General features: G+C 51.4%; 1 protein-coding gene across 1 annotated transcript in view; it reads left to right on the top strand.

The window, feature by feature from the left end:
- LOC119951333 (collagen alpha-6(IV) chain-like) overlaps positions 1-27,051 on the top strand; it is a 424,187-nt gene that overhangs the window by 361,412 nt on the left and 35,724 nt on the right. The window contains 8 exon segments of the mRNA XM_038774449.1: positions 811-957; positions 2,302-2,411; positions 9,707-9,748; positions 9,751-9,888; positions 13,614-13,677; positions 23,707-23,781; positions 26,133-26,240; positions 26,726-26,833. Coding sequence (XP_038630377.1) covers positions 811-957; positions 2,302-2,411; positions 9,707-9,748; positions 9,751-9,888; positions 13,614-13,677; positions 23,707-23,781; positions 26,133-26,240; positions 26,726-26,833 — 792 coding nt within the window.

Genomic DNA, 27,051 nt, shown 5'->3' with positions numbered 1-27,051 from the left:
TTTCCCCAGGCAGCGGGAGGTGTAGACAGAATCAATGAATGGGAGGTGTGTTCGCGTGATGGACTGGGCTGTGTTCACAACTCTCTGTAGTTTCTTACGGTATTGGACCGAGCAGTTGCCATACCAGGCAGTGATGCAGCCGGATAGGATGCTTTATATGATGCACCTGTAAAAGCGGCGAAGAGACAATGTGGACATGCCAAATTTCCTTAGTCTCCTTAGAGTTAGAAAGCTGTTGTGCTTTCTTGTGAGGCAAGACCTTCGTTTAAGATATGGTTCAAACCCCAGGTCTGCCTGACAGCAGCAGAGGGATACACGAGCAATGACCTAATCTTCTGACCCCCCCTTGAGGCCCAGCGTAGCAGGACTGCACATGGCAATATTTGCACCAAGGTCCGCCAGGTGGAGTTCCTGCTGTGGGTGCCTGTGCATAATGGGGGAGTGGGGTGGGGGGGGGGGGGGATCCGGGCTTCCAGCCCATTAATCTCATTCAAAATAATGTAAAGGAGTTGTTTGCATGTTCCTCTCAACGTGGGAATCCCACAATGGCCTGCCGGCGGGAGCAGAGACTGGGGATGTGCCGCCCGGCCCCAATACTATTTTCGTGGTTGACTTGGGATTCTCCGCCCGATTGGGATTCCCAATCTTAGCGGCGAGGAATGGTGAATCCTGGACTATATCTCCTATCAGTACTTCCTAACCATATTGTTACTGCTTTAACAGTTACTACCTTTTCGATTTAATCGCTATACGTTTGCCCACAGATTGAAGTCTATATTGCTTATCCTTCTGTGTCTTGATTTACCACAGGTGAGAGGGGTTCTCCTGGCGTGGTTGGATTTCCAGGATCGCCCGGTCCAGACGGCCGTCCAGGATTTGATGGACGTCCGGGAGAACCGGGCAGCCCAGGAAGGCCGGGCTTGTTTCCTGGTTCCTTTGGGAGGAAAGGAGAAAAGGGTGAGATGAAAATCCAAAGCTGGTTTCTCGGTCCTTCGTCGCCCGCCCCCACCCCCCACCCCCCCCCACCCCTGCCCCCCCACCCCCAAGTAGATGGCGTTTCTGTCAGCTGAACTGTTTCAGGTACCTACGTACTTGAGCCTTTTTTGCATTTACTGCCCTGAATGACAAATGGAACTTTTCTTCAAATTAAGGTAGATAAACAAATAAAATGAGGTAATCGGGCCTGCACAATGGAACATTTACACCACAGCTTGTGTTCCAGAGACTTAGCGAGCTCTGGCTCTTTTCCTGCCATTTAAGCTGCTCTTCTGAGCGGGTGGGTGGGCCCTCTTGCAAAGACCTTATTTAAATAGACAGATCAGACTGAAGATGTCACGAGGAAAGTTTAGGCGTTCTGCTTCAGGCTTCCCCTCCTCCACCCCCAATTATGAGGCTCTTCAGTGGCAGCCTCCTGTGGTCTGACATCGCGCTACTTCCACCCCTATTAGTGGGCGAGGGTCTGGCAGCGGGCGTGTGGGACTCAGGAGATTATAATTCACAAAGATGTCGCCCTGCTGACATGTTTATCCCAGCCTACATTCCCACCCAAGTCACAAACCTGGCTTATTAATGCATTTAGTTTCGTCGCAGATGTGAATCCTTCACTCATCGACTGGTGCTCGGGCCCAGGAGCCTTCCCAGTTTTATTTACTTTCCAATGAGTGAATTCCAGAGTCAGTTGCATCCCGATTCCGTACGGGTACCTGAGCAGAGGGCGGCACGGTGGTTAGCACTGCTGCCTCACAGCGCCAGGGACCCGGGTTCGATTGCGGCCTCGGGTGACTGTCTGTGCGGAGTTTGCACGTCCTCCCCGTGTCAGCGTGGGTTCCCTCCGGGTGGGTTTGTTTATTGTCACGTGTACCGAGGTACAGTGAAAAGTATTTTTCTGCGAGCAGCTCAACAGATCATTAAGTACATGGGAAGAAAAGGGAATAAAAGAAGATACATAATAGGGCAACACAAGGTATACAATGTAAAAGATTAGAACGAGTATAAGTTATGTAAAAAGTGGATCTTTTGGGGAGAGCTCGCAGCGAGTTGCTTCGCTCTGGCGCCATCTTCTGGACAGATGTGCAGGTTAGGTGGGGTTACGAGGATAGGCCGGGGGAGTGGACCTCGGTAGGGTGCTCTTTCAGGGGGTCGGTGCAGACTCGATGGGCCGAATGGCCTCTTTCTGCACTGTAGGGATTCCATGATTTATGTGAGTCATTTTGGGGTGTCGGTTTAATCCCTGTTAAGATCTGTCATTGGCTGCTTACCATTTTATTTCTGTTCATAGCTGCTTTCTTTGTTTTCTTTCAGGTGATACAGGGGCTCCTGGATTTCCTGGGCCTCCGCCCAATATTGTTGACAGACCTGGAATTAGAGGAATACCTGGCAGACCTGGGGTCCAGGGTTTCCTGGGCAGAGAGGTAATTTTCCCTTTGTTTTAAAATTGCACCATTTTGTCCGATTCGGATCAAAGGAGGCATTTTGACGAAGGGGTGCCAGTGCACCCCCATTCAGAGAGGTCCAATGGAGTCCCAAAATTGAATCGCTGGCCTTCTTTCACACCTTCGCGGGATGAACCGCCAGAGCCTGTGGTACTTCTACAGGGAGCAGTAATCAATTAGGGAGGGGAAGGATCAGGCAACTGGAGTGTGAGGGTGGGGGGGGGGGGGGGGGGGGGAGTGATGGTCACTGAGATCGTGGAGTTAGGGTCCTGCTCCCTCTGGCTCCCAAGAAAGGTTTTAAAATGTATATTTTATTAAAAGATTGAACTGTGGTTTGTAACTGCAGGGGCTGCTTCAGAATCATGAGCAGCAAAGGTCTATTCACGGGGAACACAGTTAGTGGAGAGGTCCGCCAACAGGTGGTTAGGTGCACCATTAACATAATGAAGAGGATCTAACACCTTTGACCTTTAGCCTTTATCCTCTCTGCGTCTTTTCCATTTTACATTGTGATGAATGGTTACTGTACCCTTAACACCATGTAGGTGATGCCCCTTTAAGACCAGGTTTGGAACCATGGGGGACTCCGGCTCCGCCCACCAGCGAGCCGTATATAAGGTGACGCCTGTAGGTGGCACTTAGTAAGCACACGTCTTGGTCACTGACTAGGGGCGGAATTCTCCGAAATTCTCCGAATCGCCCGGGGCTGGCAAAAATCCTGCCCCCGCCATGGCCGGAATTCTCCGCCACCCGGGAATTGGCGGGGGCAGGAATCACACCCTGCGGCAATTCTCCGGCCCGCGATGGGCCGAAGTCCTGCCGCTGAGAGGCTTCTCCCGTCGCCGTGGTTTGAACCACCTCTGGCGGCGGCGGGATTGGCGGCGGTAGCAGGCTCCCGGGGTCCTGGGGGGGGGGGGCGCGGGGCGATCGGACCCAGGGGGGTGCCCCCACGGTGGCCAGGCCCGCGATCGGGGCCCACCAATCGGCGGGCGGGCCAGTGCCTTGGGGGCACTCTTTTTCTTCCGCCGCCGCCACGGCCTCCACCATGGCGGAGGCGGAAGAGAATCCCCCAGCGCGCATGCGCCGGCGACGACTTCAGCAGGCGCTGATTCTCCAGCGCATGCACGGCCTTACGCGGGCCAGCGAAGGCCTTTCGGCCAGCCCCAGCACCGGGGGGCGGGCGTCAAAGGCCGTTGGCGCCGGTTTTGGCGCAAGTCGGGCATGGCGCCAACCAATCCGGCGCGGGCCTAGCCCCCAAAGGTGCGGAGACGCCGGGACCCCCCGCTCCGCCGGGTAGGGGAGAATCCTGGCCTAGTTCTCTGCTTTCAGTTACCATTCTACACTCTTGTGTCGTTATTGAGGGTACTACAATTTAATAAGCAGATTACGTTAGGATGGACGCCGGCCTCAAGCCTGAAAAGCTCAACTTCCCCAGACTCGCCCACGCTACGGGCCTGCGCCGCACGGCATCCCGCCAGACCGGGGCACAGCGTGCCATTTCTGTGGGCAGGGCCAGCACCCACGTCCACGCTCCTCAGCCCACTCCGCCACCTGCAGCGACTGCGGGAGGAAGGGGCATTTCGCGAGGGTCTCCCTGGCCAGGCCCAAGTCCCAGAAACAAAAAGCTCACCAGCCCCGAAAATCAAGCTCTCAGGTCCCGCAACGCGGCTGCGCACTGGCCAGACACGCCCCTTTCTGACGCCTCATCGGCCTCATGCGAGTCATGGGGGTGGCCATTTGGTAGCGGCCATCTTCTAGACCCGACACGTGTGACCTACGGTGGCCATTTTGTGTATCCAACTCGGCTGAGGAGTGACTACCCGCAACTGGGAGCGATCACCCTCGACCAATCACGGCCAAAGCACCTGCAGAATTCCATGATGCAGGTCCAGATCAACGGGCGCGACACTTCCTGCCTCTTTGACTCCGGGAGCACGGAGAGCTTTATCCACCCAGATGCTCCTTGCGCACCTATCCTGCCTCCCAAACCATAGCCCTCTACTCCGGGTCCCACTCGGTCCAAATCAAGGGGTATTGTATTGAGGATCTCGCGATCCAGGGCGTCGAATACGCTCGCTTTGAGCTCTATATCCTCCCTCACCTCTGCGCCCCCCCGCTGCTCGGTCTGGATTTCCAATGCAGCCACCGAAGCCTGACCCTGAAGTTCGGCGGACCCTTGCCCCCCCCCCCCCCCCCCCCCCCCCCCCTCACGGTATGCAATCTTGCAACACTGAAAGATGCACCCCCATCACTATTCGCAAACCTCACCCCCAACTGTAAGCCCGTCGCCACCAGGAGCCGGCGGTACAGTGTCCAAGATATGACTTTAATCAAGTCAGAGGTCCAGCGTTTACTGGCAGAAGAGGTCATCAAGGCTAGCAACAGCACCTGGAGAGTAAAAGTGGTGGTAGTACGGTCCGGGGAAAAAAAATGGATGGTCGTGGACTACAGTCAGACCATAAACCGCTTCACGTAGCTCGATGCGTACTCCCTTCCCCGCATAGCAGAGACGGTCAATCAGATTGCTCAATATTGCGTATTCTCCACTGCCAACCTCAAATCCGCCTACCACCAGCTCCCTATCTGACCGAAAGACCGCCCCTATACTGCTTTTGAAGCAGCCGACCGGCTCTTCCACTTCCTCAGGGTCCCCTTCGGCATCACAAATGGGGTCTCCGTCTTCCAGAGGCCGATGGACCAAATGGTGGACCAGTACGGCCTGCGGGCTACTTACCCATACTTGGGAAATGCCACCATCTGCGGCCATGATCAGCAGGACTGTGGTGGTATGAATGGGAGCCTCCGAGGCGGGGTATAAGTACCCAGAGTTCCCGGCGGTCGGCCTTTCTCTGTAGTCGACCACCGGGCTAACAACTAGCGGATTAAAGCCTAAGTTTGGACCTTCATCGTGCCTCGCGTCCAATTGATGGTACATCAAGGACCACGACGCGAACCTTGAAAAGTTCCTACAGACCGCCCGGGCCGTCAACCTGAACTACAACGAGGAAAAATGCGTTTTCCACACAACCCGACTAGCCATCCTCGGCTACGTTGTGGAAAACGGGGTCCGAGGTCCCGACCCCGACCGCATGCGCCCCCTTAAGGAACTTCCCCTTCCCTGTAGCCTCAAGGCCGTCAAACGATGCTTGGGGCTTTTCTCCTATTACTCCCAGTGTGTCCCCAGATATGCGGACAAAGCCCACCCACTCATAAAGACCACGACATTTCCCCTGATGGCTGAGGCCCGGTCGGCCTTCAGTCACATCAAGGCCGACATCATCAAGGCCGCTATGCACGCGGTGTACGAAACCATTCCTTTCCAGGTCGAGAGCGATGCGTCAGACATCGCCCTGGCTGCTACCCTCAACCAGGCAGGCAGGCCAGTAGCATTCTTCTCCCGGACACTCACCGCCTCCGAGATTCGGCACTCTGCAGTCGAAAAGGGGGCACAAGCCATTGTGGAGGCTGTGTGGCACTGGAAGCGCTACCTAGCCAGTAGGAGGTTCACCCTCGTCACCGACCATCGGTCCGTAGCCTTCATATTTGATAACGCACAACAGGACAAAATTTAAAATGATAAAATCTTGAGGTGGAGGATCGAACTCTCCACCTACACGTACGATATCAAGTATCGCCCTGGGGAGCTCAACGAGTCCCCAGATGCCCTGTCCCGCAGCACGTGCGCCAACGCGCAGGAGGATCGCCTGCGGGCTATCCCCGATGACCTCTGTCACCCGGGGGTTACCCGGCTCGCCCACTTTATCAAGTCCTGCAACCTACCTTACTCCACCCAGGAGGTCAAGGCCATGACCAGGGCTTGCCAAATCTGCGCGGAGTGCAAACCGCACTTCTACCGGCCGGACAAGGCTAGCCTTAGAATAGAATAGAACAGTACAGCACAGAACAGGCCCTTCGGCCCTCGATGTTGTGCCGAGCAATGATCACCCTACTTAAACCCACGTAACCCGTATCCCAACAATCCCCTCCATTAACCTTACACTACGGGCAATTTAGAATGGCCAATCCACCTAACCCGCACATCTTTGGACTGTGGGAGGAAACCGGAGCACCCGGAGGAAACCCACGCACACACAGGGAGGACGTGCAGACTCCACACAGACAGTGACCCAGCCGGGAATCGAACCTGAGACCCTGGAGCTGTGAAGCATTGATGCTAACCACCATGCTACCGTGAGGCCCCTTGTAAAGGCCTCGGGGCCCTATGAGCGACTAAGCGTGGACTTCAAAGTCCCCAACCCGTCCACCAACCGCAATATCTACTTCCTAATTGACGAGTTCTCCTGCTTCCCATTCGCCGTTCCCTGCCCCGACATGACCTCAGCCACCATGATAAAGGCACTGCACAGCATCTTCACCCCGCTTATATCCATAGCGACCGGGGTACATCGTTCATGAGTGATGAGCTACGCCAGTACCTGCTCAGCAAGGGCATCACCTCGAGCAGAACGACCAGCTATAACCCACGGGGAAACGGGCAGGTGGAGAGGGAGAACGCGACAGTTTGGAAGGCTGTCCTTCGAGCCATACGGTCAAGACATCTCCGAACCAGCCGCTGGCAGGAGGTCCTACCCAATGCCCTCCACTCCATTAGGTCGCTCCTCTGCACGGCCACAAATGAGACCCCTCACAACCGCTTGTCTGTCTTCCTCAGGAAGTCCACCTCGGGGGTCGCGCTTCCACCTTGGCTGACGACTCCAGGACCTGTTCTTCTCCGGAGGCACGTGAGGAGCCAAAAAACAGACCACCTGGTCGAGAGGGTCCGACTGCTACATGCGAACCCCTGATACGCCTATGTCGAGCACCCCAACGGCAGGCAAGACACGGTTTCCCTCCGGGATCTGGCACCCACTGGTTCCCCCACTACTGACGCCCCCCCCCACCTCGCGCGGGACCTGGCACCCGCTGGTTCCCTCACTGATGCCCCCCCCCCCCCCCCCACACACTCCACGCTGGTGCCGGCACCGCTACCCCTAGCCCCAGCTATTCGCCAAGCTATTCCCCCCCCAACCCCCTACCCGACACGGACCAAAGCTCCGACCACCTTGCTCCCGGATGTACTCTCACCAAAGACGTCCATGTCCGCCGCACCACCGCCCGAGCTGAGAATGTCAATGAGGACAATCCGGCCGCCGAAAAGACTAGACATATGATTCCACTTCACCCCCGACGAACCTTGCCTTTTTTTTTAAACAGGGGGTGAATGTGATGAATGGTACTGTACCCTTAACACCATGTAGGTGATGTCCCTTTAATACCGTGTTTGGAACCCTGGGGGACTCCGCCTCCGCCCACCAGGGAGCCGTAAATAAGGTGACACCCTGTAGGTGCACTCAGTAAGCACACGTCTCGATCACTGACTAGTTCTCTGCTTCATTTACCATTCTACACTCTCGTGTCGTTATTGAGGTACTACATACATGGTTTCCAGCTTTGTATCAGAAGAGACAACAGAGAGGGAAGAAGCAATAAAGGGAACAATTTACAGAAAAGGAGGATCGGTTACTGGCAATTAATCTACCATTAAAAAAAGTAAAGGCAGTGTAAAATATAATTGCAGAGGTCGAAAGTGCGATTCTCCTGAAGGAACCAGACATTTATGGCTGACTCAAGTTCTGCACTAGGCCCATTCTATCCGAGATAGCCCAGTAACCTCGCACACATTTTGTCTCAGGAGGATTCCTACACCAGTCGCCTGTTTTTGATCCCCCTCGTAGACGAGTGTGAAGCCATCTGTTATGGAATTACCTCCATCTTTCCAGCGCATTTCACTCAAACCAATAATTTAAACTTCCAAACGCCTGATTTTGGTGCTTGATGTTTATCAGTTTTCCAGGTTGTAACAGAGTTCCCACATCCCATGTTCCAATGCTGATGCTGTACTTTTTGATGCTGGTAGTACTGGGATTATGGTCTGATCTCACCCCAGTGACTACCTCACTGGTCAGGGATGCCTGACGTGAGGATGCTGCTGGCTGGCCAATGGGACATGATGGTCCCCCCCATCACTGTCGCACTCATTCTCAATGCCAATCGAGTTGACCTTCTCATTCATGATGCTATCTGCCACGTTGTATTAATATTCTGCGGCAAAACTGGAGAGAGAGTCCTCCAGGGCACAGGCCTGGGCAAAGTTTATGAAGACCCCGGGCTACCCAAACATCGGCGTCCCTTCTCGTGACCTCCTTGGTTGAGGCCAAGTGAATACAAAGCATTACATTTGAAAGATGACCTATCTAGACATCAGTCTTTTCAAAAGAGCCTCCTCCTTTAGTCTTCAGCTCTCCCGTGCTACAGTAAGCCCCGCTTAACATTGAGTCGCTCAATGCTGTTTTGCTTTGACATTGTAATTAAGTCGTGTCAATATATCCATTTAATGTTGAGAGTTTCACTTCAACTTGTTTGCTATAGGCTTCCTGTTCTTTGGCCATCAGTTCACTTCACCTTCCCACCCCCCCGCCCCATGTTCTACTGCTCCCATTCTCTGTCCTAATGTCTCTCTTCCCCCAGCACCTGTTCCTGCCCTCCATTCTTACTTTTAATGTCCCTGGTGTCCGTTGCCACTGCTGGGGATTTAAGCTGCTCATCTCCCTCTGGCCTCGTTCCCACCCCAACTCCTGCCCTAGCTCACACCTGCCCCTTGGCTTTGTCCCCTGCTCCTGTCTTTGCCCTCGTTCCCTCTGCCCCATGGTTCTTGTCATGCCCTCTGTTCTGACCTTCAGTCTTCAATGCCAGTTGCCACCACCGGGGTCACGTGACTGCTGGCTCCTACTCTGAAGCCTTAGACTCCATCTAGTGGCAGATATTGCTTGGCACAGGCTGTGGTGGGACCTCAGCTACTACCTGGCACTGAGCAATCTCAACCACTAGACAGAGCATGGTCAATCTAGCCATTTAAAGTTGAGTTACGCACAAATGCTGTGTTAGCATTGTCCATAGATTTTTGGGACAAACCCAGTTTGGAAAGTATTAACCAAATGGCACCAAATTATGGAATATATTTGAAAGCAATTTCTTTCACAAAAAATGGGGGAGTTTAACAAAAAAGGGGGGAGTTTTTTAAACGTTGCCCGGTTGTGCTGCTTCATGGCATATTTTACATTTGTTGACATGAAATTTGGAGAAAAAAGGCTTTTGAAATAAGCGAAAGTCTAGGTGCAATTTGTACCTGCTTTACAGTTGTGCTCAAGCGGAAATGCCACCCCATGGAGTTAATTTGAAGTGATAAAGTGAACTCTTTATTTGTTTTTGAATAGGAGGCAAAGGCTTCCCAGGGCCTCCTGGTCGTCCTGGCCTCCCAGGATTAAGAACCCATCCTGGACGTGACAAAGGTAGACCGGGTGATCCAGGGCTTCCAGGATATCCCGGATCACCAGGACCCTCAGGACTGAAAGGGTTCCCTGGCATTATTGGCTTCCCTGGACTGATGGGAGAAAAGGTAGGGAACCTGTTAAGTGTAAATCATTTTTTTTGTGCAAAGATTTATTTCCAATTTTCTGTCCCCTTATTGTAATGGGGATGGAGTTCGACAAGTAATGAAAAAGAAAGGAACAGTTTGTATTTACATACCACCTTTCACAACCTCAAGACGCCCAAAAGCACTTTGCATCCAGTGAAACACTTTGCATTGTAGTCGCTGATGCAGTGGAATAACACGGTAGCCGATTTGCGCAAAGCATATCCCAGAGACATAAGTGTGGTAATGAGCGGACGATCTGTCCGTACTGTTATTTTAGTGCGGACAATGGGGGATGACTCCCCTTCTTTTCAACACAGTGCCATTGGATCTTATACATGCACCTGGGAAAGACAGCGATTCAGTTTGATGTCTCGATCAAAAGACAACACCCCTGACAGTTCAGCAATCTCGCTGTATTGGATGGTCAGCCTAGATCTGTGCATTCAGGTCCCTTAACTGGGACTTGAACTCCCAACCTTCTGACTCATAGGCGCCAACCATGCCTCAGCTAAAACCTTCTGGTAAATCATTGGCTGTTCCCATGTGTGAGCACGACAGTAAAACGCCAAGGGGCAGCGGAAGATTTCAGAGCATAATCTATTCCATATTGTCATCCATAAATCATCACTTTGCAGTAACAGGTAGCTGACCAGACACAGGAACCTTGGCTGATGTTTTTCATTTTGCACAGACCAGGAATCAAATCTGGGTTTCAGTGAACACTCTCCCACTGGGGGAGGGAATTTACTTGTGACACAGATTACTACTGTAATTAGTGCTTTGGAGGTTTAAGAAACAAGGAACAGGGCATAAGTCAAGTGGAGATAATAATTATCATGCTAGGTTGCACTGTGTTTCTTGATGTAATTTGACTGAATTCAGCCAAAGCAGTGCAAAAGATAGGTGAATTCAGGCACAAATTAGCACGAAGGGAGTTTCTGTGGTCTATTGCACAGGATTAAACACCATACCAGAAGCTTGTCCTGCTCATAGAGTAGGACAAACCCATCAGCCCCACCCACCCCGATAGATGTCATTACAAGTGTCCATTCATTGTTCCCATTTGCAGATCTTTGAGGAGGCTTCTTCAAATTGTTCTGGTTCTTTTGGGCGCAAGAATACCAAATAGACGAATCAACACCAATAGACAAACGCCTCAGACTGAATTTTCACTCCCGAGTCAGGAGTGCAAAATCAGGACAATTATCATCTGGTCCTCCACAGCTACCTCTGGTACACAGCTCTCCAGCCGCTTTGCCAGAGGTTTTGCCAAGATCTTTGTGTCTGCGTTGACCAGTGAGATGGGCCTATAGGACCCATAGTCAGTCGTGTTTTTGTCCTTTTTGGGGCTTTTTAATTCGTTCTTGGGATGTGGGCGTCGCTGGCTGAGCCAGCATTTGCTGCCCATCCCTAATTGCCCTTCAACTGAGGTGCATGTTAGGACATTTCAGTGGGGGAGAGTTAAGAGTCAACCCACATCACTGTGTGGATCTGGAGTCATATGTAGGCCACACCGGGTAAGGACGGCAGATTTCCTTCCCTAAAGGCCATCAGTGAACCAGATGGGTTTTTACAACAATCGACAATGGTTTCATGGTCATCATTAGACTTTTAATTCCTGATTTTTATTGAATTCAAATTTCACTATCTGTCATGGTAGGATTCGAACCCGGGACCCCAGAACAGTGCCCTGGGTCTCTGGATTACTAGACCAGTGACAATACCACTATTCCACCACCACCCGGGTATCAGTGATATTGAGGCTTATGTCCGTGGCAGGGCGCCCCTTACTAGTGAGTCTGAGAACATCTCTCACAGGCACGGGGTCAATGCTGGCGTGAATTCCTTTGTTGATTTCCTGGGAATCCATCTGCATCCGGTGCCTTCCTTGTCTGCAGGAAGTTGATGCTCTCCATGACTTCTCCCAGTTATAATGGTGCTTCCAGGCCTCCTCTCTTCTGTTCCCCCACCACCGGCATGTCCAGTCTGTAGAGGAACTGTTTCATCCCGAGTCCTCCTCAGGGGGCTCAGAGGTGGACAGCCCCCGGTAGAAGGTCGCAAAGGCCTCCTTGTCCCTTTCCAGCTTGGCTGTCCCTAACTTGAGCTATTTCCCTCATGGCTGCCTATTTTCTCAGCTAGTGAGCCAGCAGACGGCTGGTTGTCTCCGAGTGCGTAGAAGGGCCCCCATGTCTGGCGCAGTGGGTGCACTGCTTTCTCCATGGACAGCTGGTCAAAGTCCATTTGTAGATTCTTCCTCTTTGCCAGTAGCTCTACGGTCGGGGCCAACTCTTGCCTCACCGCCTTCTCCTGCCAGTCTTTGCGTGCTTTGTACTCAATAATTTATCACTGCCATCAGTTTGTTTTTGACATTATGCTCCAACCTTTCACTCCATTTTGTCCTTTCTGATTTGACCCAGTCGTACATTATCTGAGGTTGCGATAACAGCGTTTAAGCCACCTTTAGCACTCCATGGATGTAGCTCTTGTGTTGGTTGTGAGGTCTGCGAGAGAATGACCTTGCCGCCCCATCGCTGTCTGATTTTCTTTCTCTAACGGGAATATCTTCTGTTCTGAGGCGGCTGAGATTGGGAGCTCAGAGAACTGGGGATCGGAACACATCCCACCAACTCTTTAATTTTGAACATTGAGCAGATCATGGGGAACCAAAGCTACTCCTCATCACTCAGTACCTATTAAACGGTCAGAGGAGTATACACTGCTCTGTGGATCATCACTCAGCAGAATGGTGGGGATGGCGCTGAGTTGAGCACAAATATTTGCGACTGGGAGTTCACTAAAGTGGGGGTTCCAACCTCCATCCAATCACTCATTAAGATTACAGGATGAACATAAGAACTAGGAGCAGAAGTAGGCCATTTCACCGCTCGAACCTTGTGGTGGTATGGATATGAGCACTGCCATTGGTGCAGAGCACTGGCTCCCATTGGCTCTGGCTGGTTATGTGCCTCTCGTCCGATTGGTTGGGACTAGTCATGTGACTGCTCTCCAATTGGTCGAGAGGCAAGCAGGCCCCGCCTTCGAGGCAGGGTATAAGTACCCAGAGTTCTAAGCGGTCGGCCTTTCTCTGTAGTCGACCACCGGGCTAACAACTAGATGATTAAAGCCACAGTTCGGATCCTAATTGTGTCTTGAGTCGAATTGAAGGTACATCAAACCTGCTCCGCCATTCAATAAGATCATGGCTGATCTTTTTGTGGACTCAGTTCCACTTACCCGCCCGCTCACCTTAACCCTTAATTCCTTTACTGTTCAAAAATCTATCTACCTTTGCCTTAAAAACATTTCACGAGGTAGCCTCAGCTGCTTCACTGTGCAGGGAATTCCAGATTCACAAACCTGAGGGTGAACGAAGCTCTACAATGCCAATATAGCATCACACTGTAAAACTGAACGTTGAGCAGAATGGAAGATGTAGCTTGTGTCTCATGGCATCATGCCATCACACAGTGGTGCTGTGGCACTCTGCATTAATGTGCAGACTAATAGATCTACTGTTAATGGTCACCATTATAAACTAGATCAATGATAAACATGCTGTATTTTGAACAATGCTTCCACAGGTTGGGCAGTGGTTTAGTAGTTAAAGCTGTGAATGTGAAAGTGGATTAAGCTACCATGGATGCTGTCCGTTCAACTAGAGCACGTTACAATATTTTATATTTCAAACACTTTGTGTTTAACAGGGCAATGATGGTCAGCCAGGTCCTCCTGGGTACCACGGTGAACCAGGTCGTGTTGGTCCAAAAGGTAAGAAATTGTCCAGACCTGCTTGCTAATGTGAAGTCCAGTTTCTCTTTGCTATGTGTGGCTCTATTTGTTATATAGCGTGGTCGCTTTAAGATTGCTTTGAGGCTGCTCCACACTCATCTTAAAGGGAACATGGATTGTTTGCTGATTGGGTGGTGAGTTCCTCTGTCACAGTTTAGGGGAAACATTCTTACCCACTCTTGATTTCCATAGATTTTGCATCGCTTTTATCACTAGAATCCCTGCTAAAACTCTTATAGCGCCTTACAAACTTGTTTTTGTTTTGTTCAACGCTGGGTTTAAGATACAGTTTAAACTACGTTTACTGATACTAGCCGGAGTGATTTACTTATATTCCACCAACGTTCAGGATTGTGAACTCAGTGGATTCAAACCTAAAGATCGCAGGCTTAACAGCGTAGGAGCAAACCTTTGTCTCTGTGAATTTAGAATGAACAGGATTAACATCAGTGGAGACCCAGAATCAACACACTTGACTGCTGGGAATGTTATGGAGCAAAGTGGTTAAAATGTACAGCTAGGTTATTTGAGGTTTATGAACAGAGGAGTAGAATTCAAAAGCAAGTAGACCATGCTAGATAAAAGCAAGTTACTGTGAATGCTGGAATCTGAAACAAAAATAGAAAATACTGAGCAATCTCAGCAGGTCTGACAGCATCTGCAGAGAGAGAGAAGGGAGCTAACGTTTTGACAAAGCTTTGACAGAGTCACCCAGATTTGAAACATTAGAACATGCCAGAACTTCATGAACTGCTGGTTCGGCCTCAGCTGAAGCACTGTGGGTGTTTCTGGGCACCACACTTCAGGAAGTACTGAGGATGAAGGTTTACCAGGACGTTACCGCGGCTGAGGGACTTCAGTTATAAGGAGAGGTTGGAGATATTGAGACTGTTCACCTTAGAACAGAGAAAGGTAAGAGGTGACCGGACAGATGTTTACAAGGTGATGAAAGGTTTGAAAGAGTGGGTATTGGGGGCTTTGGGTGGCGCTGGTGAAGGCTATCATCATTGATTCCGTGCCAATCAATAATGGTGTGGTTAGGGGAACCCAGTTTCCCACAACTCTTCAACTCTCACTTATAATTTGAAGTAGCTGATGGTGCTCACAAGCAGCAATATACCAGGATCTCAAATTGGCAGTCATGATAAACTAAGTTGACCCATCAGCTTTGACTGGTCTTTCCATACATCATCCCTTCCAAGTACATGAAAATTGGAATCCGCAGATGATGCAGAAGAACCCAACAAGTTAGTAGGTCAATGGTTGAGAAATCAGCGTGATGCGTGACACATCTGGGGCATTATTATGATGCTTAAGAAAGCAAGTGAGCAGAGTGAAGAGTCAGCACGTGTGAAGAGTCAGCATCCTCATACAGTATATTTCCATAGTTAGCCATGGAAAGTCTAGTTGAAGAATGCATGGCATACCATGGTGGCAGATCTCCTGATGGGAGTAGCTACAAGTAGGAGAGGAGGCGGGAAAGCTATGGAAGATGAAGAAAATCTTTTCACTACAGAGTCGTCAGGGTTTGGAAAGCTCCACCTGAAAGGTGGTGGAAGTTACTTCTTAAGTAATTTTAAAAGGCGGTTGGAAAGACATTTGAGAATAAGGAACTGATAGGGTTACGTCCAAGCTGCAAGGTGCGTGGGACAAGCACAACTGCACTTTCTAAGAGTCAGCACAGATATAATGAGCTAAATAGACTATAATGCTGTAAATTTATATAATTCTACGATGATTACAACAGAGCTACATTAACATCAGCAGAGAGGCAATAATTTACTTCAACTGTGTTTGGTTGAGTTTAGGCACATGTTGAAGTTTTAACAGTTCAGGCACATCTCTGAATAAATTGGAAACCTTTGGTGACATTTTAATTTCTTTTTTTTACAAGTAGTTCAGATGGTCAGAGTTAATTAGTGAAACTATTACATCAGCAAATCAGTTTTTGTTTACTGGCCAAACTCTTGCTGAAGCCTGGCATCCTCTGCATGATATAATCCTCTTGCAACCTCCCATTGAAAAATTCTTTGCCCTGTAAGTTGCTCGAAATTCAAGCGGACAACACGTTAAAGAGGACAACCGGGCATCGGGATCTTTAATGAATGATGCGATAAGAGAGTATCTCCACAAGCAGTGAGACTTAAGGATAAGAAAGAAACAAAATCATGATTGAGAAAGTGGGTGAATTGGGCGAGATTCTCCGCTGCCCACGACGGGTCGGAGAATAGCGGGAGGGTCTTCCCGACAATTTTCATGCCCTCCTGCTATCCACCCCCCCCCCCCCCCCCCCCCCCCCATGGCTGCCCCACGACACAAATCGCTGCTCACCGTTTTTTACGGCGAACAGCGATTCTCCCCAAGCCGCTGGGCCGAGTTCCGAGGCCTTTACGGCCGTTTTCACGAACGCGATCACATCTGCTCTCACCGTTCGTGAAAACGGCCACAAAGTGCCGTCCCGGACAACCATGGCACCGATTGACACGGCCGTGCCAAGGGTGGCATGGGCCTGCGATCGGTGGGCACCGATCGCGGGCAGCGGGTCCGATACCCGCTCACTATTTGTTCTTCCGCCGCCCCCCGTGGGGCGGCTGAGGGGCATGACGGCCCGCGCATGCGCGGGTTTGATGCGTCTGCATGATGACATCATCCGCGCATGCGCGGGTTGGAGCCGTCCAACCCGCGCATGCGCGGCTGACGTCATCGTGCGCGTCAGCCGGCGTGACGCCTGGCGCGCGGACTTTGCGATGGTCGCTAAGCCCGCGATGTCGTGCTGCACGGGGCCCCGCTGCTAGCTCCGCCCGGGGGGGAGAATCGGGTCCTGGGAGGGGGCGCGGAGGCTGCCGTGAAACACGGCCAGTTTCACAGCAGCCTTTACGACTCGCCGCATTAGCGGAGAATCGCGCCCAACGTAGAGTCAATTCAAGTACAAAAAGATAAATGAAGCGAGGAAAAGATAGGTTGCATTAAAAGGTTAAGAAAAAGGGACAGGAGAGTAATTTTAAAAATCAACTTTAAAATGTGAAGTGTTTTTGGGGCAGCACGGTGCACAGTGGTTTTGCATTGCTGCCTCACGGCGTGAGGACCTGGGTTCGATCCCGGCCCCGGGTCACTGCCCGTGTGGAGTTTGCACATTCTCCCCGTGTCTGCGTGGGTCTTCCCCCGCAATCCAAAGATGTGCAGGTTAGGTAAATTGTCCACGTTAAATTGCCCCTTTTTTTTTTTAAATAATTTTTATTGAAGAAATTTTTCAAAATACAAACATTTTCACCCCCCCTACATTTACATTTAAATTATAACAAAACAAAGTCAAACCCCCCTACTTAACAAAAAATAAAGAAAAAAAGTCCCCCCCCCCTACTCGCGCGTCCCCCCCCCCCCCCCCCCCCCCCCGCCCGCCGGCGAACCGACAGTCAGACCAACTTATCATTTCTGGCAGTGTCCTCGGGCAGGCCTTGCCCGTGCCACCACCGCTACCGTACTTCCTTCGTCTTTGTCCCCCCTCCCCCCCCCCCCTCCCCCCCCTCCCTCCCGCCCTCCCCTCCCCTCCCGGGTTGCTGCTGTCACGGCCTCAGTTTCTATCTCTGATCCAAGAGGTCTAGGAAGGGTTGCCATCGCCTGAGAAACCCCTGCACTGACCCTCTCAGGGCGAATTTGATCCTTTCCAATTGGATGAAGTTTGCCATGTCGTTTAACCAGGTGTTAACACTCGGAGGCCTTTCGTCCCTCCACTGAATCAAGATCCTCCTCCGAGCCACCAAGGACGCAAAGGCTAATATTCCAGCCTCCCTCGCCTCCTGTACCCCCGGTTCCACCCCAACCCCGAAGATCGCAAGTCCCCATCCTGGCTTGACCCTGGACCCCACCACTCTCGACACCGTCCCTGCCACCCCCTTCCAGAACTCCTCCAGTGCCGGACATGCCCAAAACATATGTGCATGATTCGCAGGGCTTCCCGAACATCTAATACACCTGTCTTCACCCCCGAAAAACCGACTCATCCTTGTCCCCGTCATGTGGGCTCTATGCAGTACCTTAAATTGAATGAGACTTAGTCTCGCACATGACGACGACGAGTTGACCCTCTCCAGGGCGTCTGCCCATGTCCCGTCCTCTATCTGTTCCCCCAGCTCTAACTCCCACTTATCTTTCAGCTCCACTACTGGTACCTCCTCCACCTCCTGCATAATCTTATAGATGTCCGAGATCTTCCCCTCCCCGACCCAGACCCCTGATAGCACCCGATCACTCACCCCCCTGTCGGGGAGCGCGGGGAACCCCGCTACCTGTCGTCTGGCAAATGCCTTCACTTGGAGGTACCTGAACGTGTTCCCCGGGGGGAGCCCAAATTTCTCCTCCAGCTCTCCCAGGCTCGCAAACCTCCCCTCTATAAACAAGTCCCTCAGTTGTCTAATACCCGCCCTCTGCCAGCTCTGGAATCCCCCTCCTGTGTTTCCCGGCGCAAATCGGTGGTTCCCTCTTAGTGGTGCCCCTATCAGACCTCCCACTTCCACCCTGTGTCGCCTCCACTGCCCCCAGATCTTGAGGGTGGCCGCCACCACCGGGCTCGTGGTATACCTCGTGGGAGGGAGCGGCCATGGTGCCGTTACCAGTGCCCCTAAGCTTATGTTGCCGCAGGACGCCCTCTCCATGCGCTTCCAGGCTGCCCCCTCCCCTTCCATCATCCACTTTCGTACCATCGATGTATTTGCCGCCCAGTAATATCCTGAAAGGTTGGGTAACGCCAGCCCTCCACTATCCCTACTCCGCTCCAAAAAGACCCTTCTAACTCTCGGGGTGCCATGTGCCCACACATACCCCATGATACTACTCGTTACCTTCTTGAAAAAGGCCCTGGGGAGGAAGATGGGCAGACACTGGAACAAAAACAAGAACCTCGGGAGGACCGTCATTTTAACTGACTGCACCCTCCCTGCCAGCGACAGCGGCACCATGTCCCACCTCTTAAACTCCTCCTCCATCTGTTCCACCAGTCTGGAAAAGTTCAACTTGTGGAGGGTCCCCCAGTTCTTTGCCACCTGCACCCCCAAATACCTAAAGCTTTTAACTGCTCTTTTGAAGGGGAGCCTCCCAATTCCCTCCCCTTGGTCTCCCGGGTGTATTACAAAGACCTCACTTTTCCCCAGATTTAATTTATACCCCGAAAAGTCCCCGAACTCCGCTAGTATCCCCATTACCTCCGGCATTCCCCCCTCCGGGTCTGCCACATACAACAACAAATCATCCGCATAGAGCGAGACCCGATGTTCCTCCCCTCCCCTTGTCAGTCCTCTCCACCCCCCTGAACCCCTCAGTGCCATCGCCAACGGCTCAATCGCTAATGCAAAGAGTAGGGGAGATAGGGGACATCCCTGCCTAGTACCTCGATGGAGCCCAAAATATTCTGACCTCCTCCCGTTTGTTACCACACTTGCCATCGGAGCTGAATAGAGCAGTTTTACCCACTTGATAAATCCCTCCCCAAACCCAAACCTTTCCAACGTCTCCCACAAGTATTCCCACTCCACCCTGTCAAATGCCTTCTCCGCGTCCAGCGCTACCACTATCTCCGCCTCCCCTTCCACTGCTGGCATCATAATCACATTTAACAATCTCCGGACATTTGTGTTAAGTTGACGTCCCTTCACGAACCCCGTCTGGTCTTCATGGACTACCCCTGGCACACAGTCCTCTATCCTGGTTGCCAGGACCTTTGCTAACAGCTTGGCGTCAACATTCAGGAGGGAGATGGGCCTGTAGGACCCGCACTGGACCGGGTCCTTGTCCCGCTTCAAAATCAAGGAAATCAGGGCCTGCGACATTGTTGGGGGCAGAACCCCCCCCTCGCGCGCCTCATTAAAGGCTCGCACCAGCACTGGACCCACCAAGTCCACAAATTTCCTGTAAAACTCCACCGGGAACCCATCCGGCCCCGGCGCCTTCCCCGCCTGCATCTGGCCTATCCCTTTAATTAGCTCCTGCAGCTCTATCGGCGCCCCCAACCCTTCTACCAGCTCCTCCTGTACCTTTGGGAACCCCAATTTGTCGAGAAAGTTCTTCATTCCCCCTTTCCTCTTCAGCGGTTCAGACCTATACAATTCCCTATAGAAGTCCCTAAAGACCCTATTCACCTCTTGCCCCTTCTGCACTACGTCCCCACCCCTCTCTCTCACTCCCCCAATCTCTCTGGCTGCATCTCGCTTACGAAGCTGGTGTGCCAGCATCCTGCTCGCCTTTTCCCCGTACTCATACGCCACACCCTGCGCCCTTCTCCACTGCATTTCCGCCTTCCTAGTGGTCAGTAGGTCGAACCTGGCCTGCAAGCTACGCCGCTCCCTTAATAGCCCCTCCTCTGGTGCCGCCGCATATTTCCTATCTACTTCTAGGAGCTCCCCCACCAGCCTCTCCCTTTCCTGCCTCTCCTTCCTCTCTCTGTGTGCCCTTATGGAGATCAGCTCTCCTCTAATCACTGCTTTCAAGGCCTCCCAGACCGTCCCCACCTGCACCTCACCTGTGTCATTCGTACCCAGATAGTTCTCAATGCCCGTTCTCACCCTTCTGCACACCTCTTCGTCCGCCAACAGCCCTACATCCAGGCGCCACAACGGGCGTTGATCCCGCGCCTCCCCCATGTCCACGTCCACCCAATGTGGTGCATGGTCCGATATCGCAATGGCCGAGTACTCCGTGCCCTGCACTCTCGGTATCAGCCCCCTGTTCAATACGAAAAAATCGATCCTAGAGTACACTCTGTGGACGTGGGAGAAAAAAGAATACTCCCTCGCCCTAGGCCTACCAAATCTCCATGGGTCTACCCCTCCCATCTGCTCCATGAACCCCCTTAACACCTCTGCCGCTGCCGGCCTCCTATTCGTCCTGGAACTCGATCTATCCAGCCCAGGGTCTAACACCGTATTAAAGTCCCCTCCCATGATCAGGCCCCCTGCCTCCAGTCCCGGGATGAGGCCCAGCAGGCGCCTCATAAAACCCGCGTCGTCCCAGTTCGGGGCATACACATTTACCAGTACCACATTCTCTCCCTGCAACCTACCCCTCACCATCACGTACCTGCCCTCCTTGTCTGCCACCACCTCTGCCGCCACAAACGACACCCTCTTTCCCACCAAAATCGCCACCCCCCGGTTCTTGATATCCAAGCCTGAGTGGAACACCTGTCCCACCCACCCCCTTCTCAGGCGGACCTGATCTGCTACCCTCAAATGAGTCTCCTGCAGCATTGCTACATCAGCCTTCAGTCCCTTCAGGTGTGAGAAGACCCTTGATCTTTTGACCGGCCCATTCAGCCCCCTTACGTTCCACGTGATCAATCGGATCGCAGAGCGACCCGTCCCTACTCCCTGTCGATTAGCCATGTCTTGTCCCTTGCTCGCCCCGGGTCATCCCTCCTTTTCTGACCCGCTTCCCATAGCGATGCCCCCCCCCCCCCCCCCCCCCCCGCCCCCCCGGCTCTCCCCTTCTCGTCCCTGGTCTTTCCAGCAGCAACCCGGTGTCCCCCCCCAGCCCCCCCCCCCCTGGCTAGGACCCCTCCTAGCCGCGATGTACCCAACATCGTACTCCCGAGAGTCAGCTGGTCTCCGCTGACCCGGCTGCTCCTGCCACATTCCGACTCCTCCCGGTTCACCCCATCTGCGCCCGTGAAAGATCCCCTTAAAACCCCATAGAAAGACCCGCATAATCAACCCGCTCCCCCCCGTCCCGTCTCCCCAACTTAACGATATAAATACCCAATGGCAACTAAATACATAAATACTTAACTACATACTTAAATAACAAAATAATTAACTAGCTATCAACTAACAGTGTGCCCAACCATCACCCTCCATCAAACAGTATAAATAACCGCAGATAACCATAACCCGAAAAGAAAAAAAGAACAAAAAACCCCCCCAAGCACCCAAAGAAAAAGGGTAAGAGGGGTAAATAACTAAGGGAAATTGGAAACGGGAAGAAACACCCCATAAGAAGCCAACGACCCACAATAGAGATTTCAACAGTACAAATATACAGAAACACCCAACAACTCGAAACCTTCAAGATATTCAGAAAAGTCAACCGTTCGAGAAAAAACACCCCAAACAATCCACGAAACTGTTACCCAGTTCCGACCTGGCCTGAAAAAGAAAAGGGCCACTTGCTCAATCAAGAGTCCCCAGGCGGCTACGACCGCCGGTGCTCCCAGGTTTTAGTTCGTGTCCAACTTTTCCTCTTGTACAAAGGTCCAGGCCTCCTCTGGGGACTCGAAATAATGATGTTGGTCCTTGTAGGTGACCCACAAGCGCGCCGGTTGCAGCATTCCAAATTTGATCTTTTTCGCGTGTAGCACCGCCTTTGTCCGGTTGTACCGGGCCCGCCGCTTTGCCACCTCCGCACTCCAGTCCTGGTACACCCTTACCGTCGAGTTCTGCCACTTGCTGCTTTTCTCCCTTTTTGCCCACCTCAGGACTTTCTCTCGATCACTTAGCCGCTGGAACCGCACCAGCACCGCCCTCGGGGGCTCGTTTGCCCTAGGCCTCCTGGCCATGACCCGGTATGCCTCTTCCAATTCCAGGGGCGCCGGACCGGCCCCTTCCCCCATCAGGGAGCTCAACATCTCCGCCACATATCCCGGGAGATCCGACCCCTCCAGGCCTTCTTCCAGGCCCAGGATCCTCAAATTTTTCCTCCTCATCCGAGTGTCCAGCTCCTCGAAGCGACTCTGCCACTTCATGTGGAGTGCCTCGTGCACCTCCACCTTTGCCCCGATGACTGTGGCCTCCTCCTCCCTCGCGGTCATCTCCTGCTGCAGATCTTTAATCGACGCCTCTTGGATCGCCTGGGCTCCCACCAACCTGGTGGCCGTCGCGTTCATGGACTCTAAAAGCTCCACTTTCATCTCCGTGAAAAAACGGAGGAGAGCGGCCTGCTGCTCCTCCGCCCATTTCTTCCACTCCTCCGATGCGCCGCCGGCCGCCATTTTGATTTTCTTCCCCCGCTTTTTTTGGGGAGCTGCTGCCGTTTTTCTTACCGCTCCACTCCGGGTACCGACCATAAAATCGGTCTAGTTCTCCTCAGGGGACCTTCCCCCACCGGGATTTGTTTTTTCAGCACCGTTGGGGCCCTCCAATTGGCCCAAAAACACCTTTGTCGCAGGAGCTTCCAAATGTGCGGCTTAGCTAGTCATAGCCGCAACCGGAAGTCGTTAAATTGCCCCTTATTGGAAGAAAAAATAATTGGGTACTCTAAATTTATTTTTCAAAAGTGAAGCATTTTCTAGCCTTAAGAAGAATCTATGGCACGGGCGAATGAGACTCTGCAGTTTAAGTTGCTCCTTTTCCAGGCTGGAGAGGTTGGTTTGTATCCCATCAACGCTGCTACACTTGAGCCCTAGCTTCCTGTGATGAGTTTAGTTCACGTTTATTGTGCAAATCTAGCTTTTTTGTAAAAATAATCGGGAGTTTGAGGGTGAGTTGCTATGTGTGAGAAGCAACAATGGAATAGCTTAAATTGACCAGCAAATTCTGGAGATTCACAATTCAAAGCGGTTCCCCTTAACCCCCTGAACGTGCTGCCTGATTTTCATATTAATGACAGGGGTAGCATGAACTCACCATGGACCAATTTGGACCATTATACTTCTCAGAATCCAATGGGGCACCATATTTATTTACTGTGATGCGCGTGTGAAAGTTGGCTTCTACAGCTTGGGCTTTTTTATTGGGTAGGAAATATCCAGACTTTCAGACACTTCCCTATTTATCAAAGGACTTCTGCCTGAAACCAAGTTGTCCACTTCAGGATCACTGACTCACACTTGTATGAGGTGTGCTGTGATCGACAAGCATTTGTCTTGCATTTTTAAGGCAAGCGTGTGACAAAATAAATGATGGAATGGAGACGGTGCTATCCCAGCATGCATGGCCATAGCAAAATCCCTTTATTAACATGTTAGGGTTCATTGTTGTGTCATTACTTGTGCATATTACAGGAAACTTTCTCTTGACTGTACAGGTGAGCCTGGCGATTCACTAAGATTTCCAGGTGACACAGGAGCTAAAGGAGAGCCTGGTCAAGGAGGATACCCAGGTGAGATCAATCGAGTCATCCCTCTGAGTGTTCTGTTCTTTACACATCATTCAGAATATCTTATATTTTCTTCCAGCTTCTTCCACCATTTTGGAGGCTCAGAAACATAGTAAATAGTCCATTCGACCCTTCGAGCCGTGCTCCGCCATTCAACTTCTATCTCAACTCCATCCTTCCAGACTCTCCCCATACTACTTGACACCTTTAGAATCTAGAAATCTTATCTATTTCTTTCTTAAATACATTGAGTGATTTGACCTCCACAGCCTTCTGTGGGAGAGGATTCCACAGGTTCTGGGTGAAGAGATTTCTCCTCATCTCAGTCTGATTGGCCCGCCCCGTATCCTGAGTCTGTGACCCTTTATTCTAAACCCACCACCCCACCCCCAACCAGAGGAAACAACATCCCTGCATCCAGTCTGTCCAGTCCTGTCAGAATCCCCTTTCATTGTTTTAAATTTCAGTGAATAGCGGCCCAGTCATCCCAACCTCTCCTCACGTGACGATGCTGCTATTCCAGGAATCTGTCTGGGGATTTTGTGTTTCTTTATTCGCTCATTGGATGTGGATGTCGCTGGCTGGGCCAGCATTTGTTGCCCATTTGAGGGTCAGCCACATTGCTGTGGGTCTGGAGTCACATGTAGGCCAGGCCAGACCAGGTCAGGATGACAGATTTCCTTCCCTAAAGAACATGAGTGAACCAGATGGGTTTTTACAACATGGTCATCGCTAGACTTTTAATTCCAGATTTTTGTATTGAATTCAAATTCCACCAATTACCTTAGTGGGATTTGAACCCATGTCCCCAGAGCATGACTCTGGGTCTCTGGATTACTGTCCCAGTGACAATACTACTCTGCCATTGCCTCCCCTTTGCTGCACTCCCTCTATGTCAAGTATATCCTTTTCTTAGATAAGGGTATAATTTCTTAGATCAAAAACTGCTTGGTCGATTGGAATCAGTACCTGGCTGGCTGGAGTGGAAATTTAGGCGACAGGAGAAGACTCCTGGAGACCCATGGAAATTGATGCCAGCCGGAAGCATGGCAACCAAAATGGGCACAGCAAACTCCCAGCAACAACAATGTGATAATGACCAGATAGCCTGCCTTTGTAGTTGAAGGACCAGCATTGGACCAGACAACAGGGAGAATGCCTCTGCTCGTCTTCCACCCAAACAGGTAGATGGGGTGTTTACCAACGGCCCACCTGAAATATGGCACCTCCAGCAGTTCAGCGCTCCCTCAGTACCGCAGTGGTTATCAATGGAGTGGGATTTAAACCCAGAAGCTTTAGAGGCAAGTTTACGAGCAACTGAGCCACGGATGGCACTGAAGAGGAGAGGAAAAGAAAGTTGGAAGGAAAAGAGACCAAAAACATACTGCCTCACTACAGTTGCATTAAAGCAGGGTGAGCTTGTTCAGCAGGGTAGGCAATCAGACAAGTTGACTCACAGAAGGACATTAGAATTCGTTACGACCTTTCGCAACCATTCACACAAACGTTCAAATTGCTTTGGGTGGCACAGTGGTTAACACTGCTGCCTTATGCCGCCGAGCACCCGGGTTCGATCCCGGTCCCGCTCACTATCCGTGTGGAGTTTGCGCATTCTTCCTGTGTCTGCGTGGGTCTCACCCCCACAACCCAAAAAGATGTGCAGCATAGGTAAATTGGCCACGCTAAATTGCCCCTTAATTGGAAAAAAAGAATTGGGTACTGTAAATTTATTTTTAAAACATTCAAAAATTGTTGGACGAGAAAAGGCTCTCAGGCCAGGCTAACCAACGTCATGATGTTGTGATGCCTCGTCCATGATATAGACACTCCGTATCCACCCAGGGGCATGTCGTTCTCTAGGAGAGACAGAAAACTTGACTCTTTTTAAAACCAGACCAATTAGAGGTGTGAAATCTGGAAAATACCATAGCAACCCTTTAGGCCGGCACAGTGACACCCGGGTTCAATTCAGTACTTAGGTGACTGCCTGTGCGGAGTTTGCACATTCTCCCTGTGGCTGCGTGGATTTTCTCCGGGTGCTTTGGTTTCTTCCCACAGTCCAAAGATGTGCAGGTTAGGTGGATTGGCCAGGCTAAACTTTCCCTTAGTGTCCAAAAGGTTAAGTGGGGTCAAAGGGTTACGGGGCTAGGGTATAGGCGTGGGATTAAGTAGTGCAGTCTTTCCAAGGGCAGGGGCAGACACGATCTGCACTGTAAATTGTATGATCCTATAAAACTAGTCCAGAAGACTACATTGGCCCTGACTTGTATTCATGGCATCACATTGTTCTTTTCAATAATTTGGAAGGTTCTATACATATATGTATTTTATGCTGTTACTTTCTCTAATTTCAGGTGAAAGAGGCTTAAATGGTTTGCGTGGTGATCCTGGTTTCTCTGGTAGCCCTGGGCCTAGTGGGGTCAAAGGATCACCAGGAGAAAATGGCCAACCAGGTGGTCCAGGTGAGAATCTGTAACGTGTTGGGCAAACTGTGGAAGAACGGCACAGTGCAGGCCGTTCGGCCCAACAAGACTGTGTCAGCATTGTCTCTTCAACTGAGTCTTATCCCATTCCCTTGGCTTTCTCCATCTTATGTACAACCTCTACTAAACCTCTCCTCCATCAAACGTTTCTGGAGAAGCGATGCCTGTTTTGTGCAAAGGTCTGGAATGAATCAGGCTCACGACCTATTGCTCAGATGTCAAAAGCACTGTGTACATTTTACAGCGCGCACATCGTCACTGCGATACTGTTCTCATACTGGTTCTGCAGCTACCACAGCACTGGCTGCTTGAGTGAGTGTGAGCTGATCAGTGCGATCAGTAGCTCTCCTGAGGTGCTGTGTTTCTCTGCTTCATCACAAGCCACAGTGATAAGAATGCTTTAAAAGAGTGTTTTGCTATCATCTTACCAATTCATTTCTTGTGCTTCTTCCTTCTGTGCTTAGGTGCTCCCGGTCGGCAAGGGACTCCTGGGACTCCAGGTTACCAGGGATCGCCAGGACGTCCAGGTCCCCCAGGACCTAGAGCTCAATTTCCTCGACTCGGACAGAAAGGTGCCGACTATTGCTATTGCAGGATTCTGCTTAGATGTACATAAATCCAAAGAAATAGTAGTGGGAAAGGACAATTTGTCGCAGCCACCTTGCTCTATCACCCAGATACTGCTTCAGTGGTACAGACTGGTCATTGGACAAATATTTTTCTTACATCAAATTCGTATTCCTCTCCTTGCTAAATTGATCATCAGTCCAGCTCTCTCTGCACTACAGTG

The sequence above is a fragment of the Scyliorhinus canicula genome, chromosome 17 (genome assembly GCF_902713615.1).
Source record: "Scyliorhinus canicula chromosome 17, sScyCan1.1, whole genome shotgun sequence".
Classification (NCBI taxonomy): Eukaryota; Metazoa; Chordata; class Chondrichthyes; order Carcharhiniformes; family Scyliorhinidae; genus Scyliorhinus; species Scyliorhinus canicula.
The sequence above is the reverse complement of the archived record's forward strand: the minus strand, read 5'-3'. Positions and strand labels throughout refer to the sequence as shown.